This window comes from Quercus suber, unplaced genomic scaffold (genome assembly GCF_002906115.3).
Source record: "Quercus suber isolate HL8 unplaced genomic scaffold, Cork oak 2.0 scaffold_943, whole genome shotgun sequence".
NCBI classification, from domain to species: Eukaryota; Viridiplantae; Streptophyta; class Magnoliopsida; order Fagales; family Fagaceae; genus Quercus; species Quercus suber.
This window is the reverse complement of record NW_027070364.1, coordinates 14,873-26,276: the sequence shown is the minus strand read 5'-3', so window position 1 is coordinate 26,276 and position 11,404 is coordinate 14,873. Positions and strand designations below refer to the sequence as shown.

Here is an 11,404-nt window from a genome sequence, read left to right as displayed (position 1 = left end):
AGAAAGGCTCTTTGGTTTTGGCTGTTCGAGAACCAAAAGTTGTATAAGCGCTCTTTTTCTGGGCCATATTTGCTATGCATAGACCCTGAAGCATCAAAACTACTCCTAAAGAAGTTACATGAAGGGATTTGTGGAAGCCACACGAGAGGCAGATCCTTATCTCACAGAGCCCTCACTCAAGGATATTGGTAGCCAAACATGCGAAAAGGAAGTACAAGAGTACGTGAAGAAGTGTGATCAATGCCAAAGATTTGCCCCAAACATTCATTAACCAGGGCGAGTCCTTAATCCTCTGTCCAGCCTTTGGCCATTTGCTCAATGAAGCTTGGATATTGTAGGGTCTTTCCCTAAGGCAACAGGGAATAAGAGATGGCTGCTAGTCGACACAGATTACTTCAACAAGTGGGTTGAAACTGAACCACTAGCAAATATCAGGGACGTGGATGCTAAGAGATTTGTTTGGAGAAACATTGTTACCCGGTTTGGGATTCCTCATACCTTCATCTCGGACAATGGCCTTCAATTTGACAGCAAAACCTTTAGAAGGTACTGTTGTGACCTAGGCATTATGAATAGGTATTCCACCCCGACTTATCCACGGGGGAATGGACAGGCCGAGGCTGTCAATAAGGTTATAATGAATGGACTCAAGAAGAAATTGGATGATACAAAGGGAAAATGGGTGGAAGAACTGTTACACATCCTTTGAACATACCAAACTACACATCATAGGTCAACAGGGGAGACTCCTTTTTCAATGACTTATAGAGCCGAAACTGTGATTCCTTTGGAGACCAGATTCCCAACACTGAGAACGAGTTCTTTCACTCGGGGCAACAATGATGGATTGTTAGAGAAGAGTTTAGATTTAATTGAAGAATGAAGGGAAAATGTCATGGTTCAATTGGCGTATTATCAACATAAGCTCAAGTAAAGGTACGACACCAACGTGACGTTGAGGCCATTAGTGCCTAGAGACTAGGTATTAAGCAAAGTTCTGGGTACTTCAAAGAACCAAGCATGGGGAAAGTTAAGACCCAACTGGGAAGGGCCATATCGCATCACCTCGGTGGCCAGAATAGATGCATATTATCTTGAAGATCTAGATGAAAATGTTGTACCACGCCCCTAGAATGTAAATAACCTATAAGGTATTATTACTAATGAAAGTATTTTCTGTCAGATTCTTGTTTATTACATTATGTTTTATACTTCTTATTATTTATTTAAATATCAAACAGACCTTTGGTCATGTCTGGTTCCTCGGACCACTCACATTAGGTAAATTGATATTTTCGTATCATTTTTCTAAGTGTTAAATAGAACTTTAGTCATGTTTGGCTCATTGGACCACATGCTTTGGATAAATTAATACTTCATATTATTTTTCTAAGTGTTAAACAGAACCTTAGTCATGCTTGGCTCATCGGGCAACATGCTTTGGATAAATTAATACTTCCTATTATTTTTCTAAGTGTAAAACAGAATCTTAGTCATGTCTGGCTCATCGGACCACATGCTTTGGGTAAATTAATACTTCCTATCATTTTTCTAAGTGTTAAACAGAACCTTAGTCATGTCTGACTCCTCGAATCACATGTTTTGGGTAAATTAATACTTCGTTATCATTTTTCTAAGTGTTAAACAGAACCTTAGTCATGTCTGACTCTTTGGACCACATGTTTCGGGTAAATTGATATTTCTTATCATTTTTCTAAGTGTTAAACAAAACATTAGTTATACTTGGCTCCTCAGACCACATTCTTTGAGTAAATTAATACTTCGTATCTTTTTTTAAGTGTTAAACAAAATCTTAGTCATGCTTGACTTCTCGGACCATATGTTTTGGGTAAATTAATACTTTATATAATTTTTTTAAGTGTTAAACAGAACCTTAGTCATGCCTGGCTCCTTGGACCACATGTTTTGGGTAAATTAATACTTCATTTCATTTTGCTAAGTGTTAAACAGAACTTTAATCATGTTTGGCTCCTCAGACCACATGCTTTGGGTAAATTAATACTTCATATCATTTTTCTAAGGGTTAAACATAACCATAGTCATGCTTGACTCCTCGGATCATATGCTTTGGGTAAATTAATACTTCATATTATTTTTCTAAGTGTTAAACAGAACCTTAGTCATGCCCGACTCCTTGGACCACATACTCTAGGTAAATTGATACTTCTTATTATTCGTTTAAATATCAAATAGAACTATTCGTGCTGAATGGCAAAAACCTTCATGGTAGTAACTTGAGCAGATGGACATTTATGGGCATCACTTAAAGCATTTGTAAGTATATCAAGTATATCTATTATCTGTTTGAGAATTGATTGTCCCTCCAGTCCTTTAGACTTACTAATAAGTGGGGGATTAAGTGGAGTCAGACATGTATGGATACTCTACCACTGTGTATATTTTTGGAGTAAAAGATATACTTTGTTGAGATTTCAAACACATTATCATTTACATAGATAGCTAAGTGAATTGTGTCTCATTTTCATATTGGTTAAGTGTTAAATAAAATAGAAACTATATCAAGACTTGTATGAGTATCACAAGAGTAAAGGAAATGTTCATAACTTTCATTAATATAAGCCTTAGAAAAAAGGCAGATTGGTTACAAAAGATTAGACTGATTACAAACCTTGGAAACAGAAACAATATTTAAAAAAAAAAAGGGAAAGAAAAGACAAGACAACTCAGGGCTTCATTTTTATTACAAGCTTGTCTTTCAGAATCTTACCACGCTGGGTAGAGGCTGACGTGGAGGATGCTAGACCCTTACCCTTGAAGTCCTCCTTGGTAGGTATAGGGAGAGTTGCCAGAACAATCTCCATGTTATGGGAGGCCTCTTTTTCCTTGGATGGGTCCTGAGGGGCAGCTGGGGGCTGGATGGCATCATGGGCCACTTCCTCGGCCACCTTGACTGGTTTCTCAACAACCTCAGGCAGCTTTGACTCCTTGGATGGGCTTTGGACTGAAGGAAGAGCTTTGGCTGGGCTCTCCTTGCCAGCATCTGCCTCCTTAGAGGCAGTGTCAGCCTTGGAGCCTGAGGAGCCTGAAACGCGAATGGCTAGAGGATAGTACACATTTTCTACTCTTCTAAGGGCAAAAGAGGCCTCAACCCCAGCTTGGTTGAGGGCCTCATTCCACACTTGGAGGTAGTAATATATACACACCTTCGAGACCTCAGCCCCTAAGGGCTTCTTCAGTCTCTGCCACTCCCATCTCATACCCATCTTGCTCCGCTTGATCCTTGGTCTTCTCGCCCTCCTCCAGTTTCTTTGACAGAGCTTTTATTTGATCTCTAGCGGCGATGAGATCGGCCTCGACTTGGCGGAGTTGCTTGCGCTGGGCTTCAGCCTACTTTTCTGCCCCATCCAAGGTTGCCTCGACACTTTTCCTGTCCCTTTTATCCTCGATCAGCTTGGTGGTTAGCTCTTGGGACTTTTTATCTGCCACCTTAAAGGACTCCACGGTAGCTATGCGCCTAGCCTCTTCATCCTTCACCATCCTGTGAGAGGTGTGTACTATTTCCTCGGCCTTGTGCGCAGATTGGACAACCTTTCAAAGAAAAAAAGAAATATAAAGGTTAGAGAAAACAAGGACAAGTATGAATATAAAAAAAGAAAAGGAGAGAGAGCAATTAGGGAACTAACCAGAGCGAGGTCCTTTTTCAAGCTGAGGAACACATCATGCTTTCTCATCGACCTTAGGTCGGCCATGTCTTTTGGAAGTAACAGAGCTTGCTCCACATCATCGGCTACGTATCCTGCCTTCCCTTGCTAAAAGTTTTTGATTAAGGCATCAGTAGGCAAGTGCGCTCTATCTAGTATTAAGGTAGGAGTCCAGGCAAGGGTCCTAACTTGGGAATCACCCCTCCTGTCCACCAAGGTATGTGTTACCTTGGCCTGCTTAGCTCCCTTCTAGGGCTCGGCCTCATTGGATAAGGGGCCTTTCCCTCTTTCCACCACATCGTGGCTTTTCTGATCCCTATTTCTTTTATGGTCAGCAGGGTTAGGTCGAAATGGTTAAGTGGGTAGAGGGGGAGGAAGCTTGGCTTGAGTGGTTTTCTCTTGCGCCTTGCCCCCAACTTAGGACTTTATAACCTTCAAAAGACTAGTCCTGGGCTTGCGTTCTATCCCCATGGCTTTTGGAATTGAGGGATCTCCTTACGTTAGGCTTACTTGGGCTGAATCAGGTCGGTTAAAGACCTCAAAATCGTCCTTGGATTCGTCCTCGGAGTCAAGCACTTCAACTACTTTTCCTTTCTCTTCTTCTTTTTCTTTTTCTTCTTCCTCTCTAATAGCTGGCTAAGAAGGGGTTGCTTTGTCATCGGCCTTGCATTAGAGGATTGGTTCTACTTTCAACACACCTTGTGGTCCCAGACCCGGGTTGAGAAAGCCCGGCACGGCGATATTAATCAGTTGCAGGTGTGGGTCCTTCACCTTTATCACGCACTTCAGTGCTTGAAAGCTGGATGAGAGCGAAGTGTAACCTAGGATCAGGTGTGCTACTCTTAACTGACCATAACTGTGGACGAACACCTCGGCCTTCAGTATCTTGTCTGAGCTCGGCTGGTTGACAAGATTGAAATTTGGAACAACCGCATTCTTATCTACAGGACCATTTGGAAAACGGAAAATATCATCAATAAAAAATGGCATAAATCAAAGGAAAAAAATTTAATTGCAAGCATCAACATGAAAAAATGGGTACGAAACATGTCAAAGGAAAAAGATGCGACTTTCAAGTAATAAACTTAGACCTAAAGCCCCACCTAGTTTCCCCTCTCTCGTCAGGCAGGGGAGGCCACAATGCCACTTCCCTGAAACAATCAGGAAATCTTTAGTCATGCTTTTGTTAGAATTAGTGAGGCATGAAATGAGCCTAACCTCAGGGTACCTAGTTTTTAGGTAGTATCCCTGCCCTTTTAGGTGGTGAAGGTTATAGACTCAATTGACATCGTGGTGGGTAAGGTTTAGGCTCATTTTCTCATTTAGGGTGTCTACGCTACCTAAAATTCTAAACATGTTTGGGCACATTAGATAGAGGCTAATTTGTGAACCCTAAGGTAATCCCTAGTGACTATCCCCATGCAGATTCTCATCCCTCCCTCTATAAGGGCAATCATCGGGATTATTACTTCTCCCTCCCTTCTGCATATCAGTATGCCAGTCCCCTTCATTATAGTACCTAATGGAGACTCTTGGCAAGATTCTATATTGAGCTTTAGGGCTCTCTATACTCTCCGCTGAGTCTACCAAATAAGCAATCTACCCATATTCGAAAGGGGGGTTAAGGTCTTAAGATGGTAAGGGAAAACTAAAAGGGCCGAAGAGAAAATGGGCTTTATGTAAAGAAAAGTAGAAGGAGAAATATACGAAAAGGTTTAAAAAGACTTACGTGAAGATAGGAACTCTCCTCAGACTGGCTCTTGATATTTGTAAGGGCACAAGTGAAGTGAGTAAGTGTGAAAGTGAAGTGAATAAGTGCAAAAGTGGAGTGAATGAAGTGTTCGAACAATATTTGTATCAGGGAAAAGGATAAGCGGGAAAATTCCCGCTCGAGTTCCAATAAATCCCCAGCCGTTGGATCTGCATCGCATTGTAGAATGTGGGGAGCATGAAGCCGCAGAAATTTAATGAAAGGCGCGTCTCGGATGCCAAAGTGTCAGGAGCATGCATTAGGTAGTTAAAAAGGAACCTACGCAGAAAGAGATGATGTATGATAAGAGAAGGGTACTTGTGGTAATATCGAAATCCCCATTTTTTCCGAGGAGCAAAAGAGGAGAATTTCGAGGGGCTATTGTAATGATGATAGGCCCAGTAATATGTATTTAGGCTGGGGGCCTAGTCTGAGGATGCTTAATAGTTCGAGGACGAATAAACGTTGTTATGGAGGTCGACATTATTGAATAAAGAAAGGGGTCTAGTCATAATGGCCCAAGAAGGTGGTCCGAGGAGAGATACTACCTTGGTTGAGAAAGCTGCTACCACCACATTCAATGCTCTGTAGGTAACTCTCTGGCCGCATTAATGAAGAAGTGATACCTGAGCAGTAATTTTCAGCCTTACAGTTACTCCCAGAGACTTCAAGAAGGTGTTGATGGGACAAGGATCAACACAAGCAATCCAATCTACACGTGGAGGGTAGATATAAAAGAAGGAAGATAGTATAAAATAAAAAGAAGACCCTGAGAGAAAGGGATCGGGAAATTAAAAGTAAAACACTGTAGCATCAAGAACTGTGCTTGTAACCAAATTCAAGAAATATATACAAGAATTGATCTCCTCAGATTGTGCTGAGGATGATTTTCTTTAGATAAAACCAGTCTATCTTTGCTTTATTGTGATCTAGATCCATTATAGTTGTGACCCAACTCATTAAAGTATAGTTTTCTAATATATTCTCTACAAATTCATTGTATTGGGCTCTTTGGGCCTAGATCCTTTTACCTTTTGAGCTTAAGAATCAAATTGTCCTTACAATGTAATCCAATTGTGGATTTGTCAAAATTTACATTCAATAAAAAGATATTAAGTGGGGTTGTAGCCCCAAGTGTGTTGCCAAATTTTGTCATTTTCAATCTAAATCTTTTTTTTCTTTTTTCTTTTTTGCTACATTTTCAATCTAAATCGTTTAATCTAATGACTTAAAGAGAAAGTCTAGACACAAAAAATTTGACATTTGTTGATATGACAGATTGTTAATAGTATGTAAAAAATTGATGTTAGTGATTGGCTCAAATGAGAACCGATGAAAACTTGTCAGCTCAACAGATGTGAAAAAATTTGTAATTTTTTTTTTTGGGTATATTCCATTACTCAAGTTAAAAAGTAAAAGGTGAATTAAAATGATCATATCCAATAATGTAACTCTCAATCTCAGCTCTTGGTAGATATTGTACCTGATACAATTTATCCATAAATATCTATTGTCAACCCTTCTTCTTTTTTTTCTTTTTTTCTTTTCTTTTTTGGAGAAAGTTTGGCAAAAAAACTTAGTTGTAGTCTAAGGATACAACTCCACTCAATATATTTTAATTGGATAAGAATTTTGACAAATGTGCTGTTAGATTACATTTTTTTTTTTATATCATTCATGTTTGCAAAATTTATAGAAGATAAAAAATCAATAGCTATTGCTATGCCATCAATCAAATGTTTAAATTTCAAGTTTTTTAGTCTAAAATTATGCATAAAAAATAAATTTATAGATGGAATAGTAAATAAAGTGGTAGATTTTTAAAATGTAATCCAACAATTAGATTTTCAAAATATATAGCCATGTTAATTTTTTTAAGTAAAAGTTGTAGCCAAATGCTACAATCAAGTTTGTATAAATTTTGTCCATTTTTTTAACCTTTTTTTTTTCTTAAAGAATCAATATAGTAATTTTAATGATGATCAATATGAGGTAGAAAGGCTAATTCAACTGGAACATAAATTAAACCAAACAAATTATCCTTCCTTGTCTTTTTCCATTCTTATTAGATCAAACAAATTCTCCTCCTTGTCTTTTGCCATTCTTATTAGTGTGCATGCGCCACATAATTGCCTTTGGTATATATCCAAATCAAGAACTTTCAACGACATCAAGGAGTGGGTTATCAAAAATGCTTTAGGGGTGAAAAGAATATAACTATATAGGGCAGGAAGGGAGGTCCCAATTAATGCTATGTCTGTTTTGAAGAAAAAATTTTCTAAATAATGAGTTATTTTAAAAATATTTTTTTTTATAAAACTATCTTAATTTTTTATATTTGGGAACTACCTTAAACATGTTGGAAAAGATATCCTAAATTTCATTATTTAGCTTCTTATAAGATAGAGTCGTTTTTCAAAAAAAATTAGTAAAAAACAATCTCTAAAAACTAAATTGTATTTTTATGTTGACTAAAGATGATAATTTTCTTTTGACTTATTTTTCTAATATTAACAAACATCCAAAAACATAAAAATTATTTTCACACAAGGATTGCAATAAAAACAAACGGAGTATTACAAGCAGTTCTCGCTTATACAAAGACTTGCTTTAATAAGTTGCCAAAGAATGGTGTGCGGATCTGCAATTAATGATTACTACGTTTCGGTGGGGGAACAAGGGGTCCAACCATAAAATCCATTGGACCAAGTGGTCTAAGACTCTAAGCTGTGCAGGCCAAAAGTTGGAAGGAGATATGGGTCTCCTGGCCGAGCAAGGTTGGTCTCCATACATATTAATTATTCACTCTACTACCGAGTGTTGAAAGTAAAATATTTTCTCCTTTCAAAAAAAAAAAAAAGTAAAATATTTTCTACAACACTCCTTCTCAAGTTGTACAAATAAATTTCTAGAATTTATCCAATTCATTTAAGTCCACATCCAAAAATCATAAATCATAAAATTACAGTTCAAACAAATAATTCAATTAAATCTTAGGTTCCATTCTCAAAATCTGCACACGTTCTATTTGAGTTTAAAGGAAATAAAACTTTCTAAATAACCAACTGAATAAAATTCATTTATAATATTTCAATAAGAAAATATTATAATTCTGTTCTTCAAGTTCGTGTAGGTAAAATAATTTTTTTTTTTTTAAGTTGTAGAGAAAGACAAAAGAATATTCAACAAATATACATGCATACATACATACATACATATATATATATAAAAAGAAAAATATAACTAGTCAATAAAAATGTTACTTACCTTTAAAAAAATGCCTACCAAAATACTCTTGCAACTCTCCAAGAAAGCTCCAACATAACCTAAAATCTCTCGTAATTAATTCAATGACTAAGAAAGTGTCAAAAAGAAAAGAAAAAACTAAAACTAAAAACAATTATTCTAGGGTTTCACTAGTTTCTTTAATCACTAGATCAATAGAAAAATTGGACATCTAGGGTGCTTGCTTGAAGAATCTCAAGAATTTTCAAACCTTCTATCCTTAGAAAAATGGGAGGATAAATGATATTTGCATTTTTCACTATATTTGCTTGGTATGAAGGATGGAAAAGTTGAAGAATAGTGAATATATTGTTATGATATAAAAAATTACACTAGATTTAAATGAAAAAGCAATGGATTAAGGATATTTGTTCATTTTCCAAATATAGAAGGAAAAATTGGTTAGTTTCTAAGATAAGGGAGGAATTGTAAAGTGATTTTTCTCCTTTTTTATTTTTTGATGGATACATTGTCTAGAGGTATTATTTATTTTGATAGGAAAAAATATTTAGTTTTAATCAAAATGATAATGTAGCATTACTTCAAAATTTTTATATTTAAAAGTATTACAAGGAATTAAAGAATGCCATGTAAACTGAAGTCTCTTTCCAATCTCATCTACCTTTTCCTTCTTAAGATCTTACACATAATTAGAGAAAAAGATTGGTATTCCTTTAAACTCTTGTCTCTTGTTTCCTACAAAAAGGGGAAAAACACTTTGGTTTTCAGTCATAAACATTTAAAATCTCTTTATATATATATATATAAATATATTCGTTGGTGCAATCACAATAATAATGGAAATAACATAACGAGAAACTGAATGATACTTTTGAATATTATTAGTATAAAGAAAGGAATTACACAACACAATTTGGACTGAGGCACGACACTCGCTCTCTTTAAGGAGATTCAAGCCCTTGGTTGGCTAAACTTCGTAACCAGTGCAGACCTTCTTTGACTTGTCTCCCTCAGGATATAACAGCCCAACAAGTGCTGTATGGCTAGAACAATCTCTGCACAAAGTATTCAAGTCCAAAACTCCACCAGAAAGAACACCATTTTTGCCAAGAATCTCTTATTTTTTCTTTGTGTGTATTGTAATAACATGGATTGGGTCTGAATGAGTCTATTTATAGGCTCAATGGGCCTCACGAAATTACTACCTAATTTATTCTGATTAATTAGGTCCATTATTCTGATTAAGTGGGTGTTACAAGATTAATTGTTGGATTAACCTCCACTCTTCACCTCCCTCTTGCGCACATATCTAGCCCAGTATTTGAGACAATACATTTTAGCCCATTAATCACCACAATTAAAAGAATAAAATAGCATCTCTCCTTTTCAATGTGGGATTAAACATTTTCGCTAACTCCTCATCTTCCATATTCACTCCCACATCTTTACGTTTATGTTATAACATTTATTCATTTTAATTATTTAATATTAAAATGCTCCAACATATATATACTCAAAACTAAGAGAAAATATAATTAGATTTCAAATTATATTTCAATTATAGGTTAATTTTGTGCCATGTGTACGCTTACATTTTTTAATCTTTGTGTCAAGTAAGTTAATTAGTATAAAATAATAAGAGTTCAATATTAATGAATTATAAAAATAAATAAATAAAAAACCAATCATATATCTACTTAACAAAAACATCACATGTTCTATCTTTTAAAAGTTAGGATAAAAATTATCATAGCTCATAAGTGGTAGTGTTAAACTTAAGCAGAATTTTAACATGCACCTAATTACATATATTTTTCTAATAATTTGATTAATTAATGTGTTTATTTTTAAATTTATCCAATGCATGGGATACAAGCTTTTAAAATAAGAATAGAGTCGAACTTAGGCAGTTAAGTGGCCCGGTTTGGTATTATTATTTGTTTGACTTATTCAATTTATTTAGTTAATTTACAAATGTTCAATTTAAAAAAAAAAATACAGTAATCAATTATATTTCTATTCAATTGGTAAAGTCTCTGATAATTGAATAATAGGTTAATGTTGAATTTAAAAAATATACTATAAGCTATGAAATAAAATTATCCAACCTACAAAACCTCAAAAGACTAGAAACCTATCACAATCTCTAATTTAAATGACATAACTTGTGCTAATTTGAGAAGAAAAAAGGCAATCACAAATTTGGTTGTACTTGACTACTTTTTTTTTTTTTTTTTTTATATCTTTCATATTTGTAAATTTGTTAGAATATCAAATTAATAACTTTATTATCAATCAAATTATATATTAAAAAAATTATAGATCAAATAGTAAATAACATCTGATTGGTATAAAATTTGACTTACATATTAAAAATGTAAAAAATATATAATTCAATCACATATAAACATATTTTTCTAGTAAAAATTGTAACTATTAACTACAAATTTATAGGCAAACTTTGACCATTTAAAAATGTTGCAGTTTATTTTTGTTTTGTTTTGTTTTTTTGTTTTTTTGTTATTTATTTATTTATTTAGAGTTCTACTATTACTCGAGTAAAAATGATGAAAAGAAAGACATGTAGCCTAGTCCGAATAGAGTTGGTGATAGGTGACGTGGTAATATTCTTCCCATTACACAATGCTACGACATCGAGTCTCATGTGGACTTGACTGCTTCTCAATCAATCAATGGCAAATTTGACATGGTGCAAGTGCAATTC

General features: G+C 35.1%; 1 protein-coding gene across 1 annotated transcript in view; it reads left to right on the top strand.

Annotated features, from left to right (window-relative positions):
- Positions 1 to 4,717: 4,717 nt before the first annotated feature.
- Positions 4,718 to 11,404, top strand: part of LOC136065362 (L-lactate dehydrogenase B-like) — a 17,238-nt gene continuing 10,551 nt past the window's right edge. The window contains exon 1 of the mRNA XM_065768463.1: positions 4,718 to 4,759. Coding sequence (XP_065624535.1) covers positions 4,718 to 4,759 — 42 coding nt within the window. The remainder of the gene's footprint in view (positions 4,760 to 11,404) is intronic.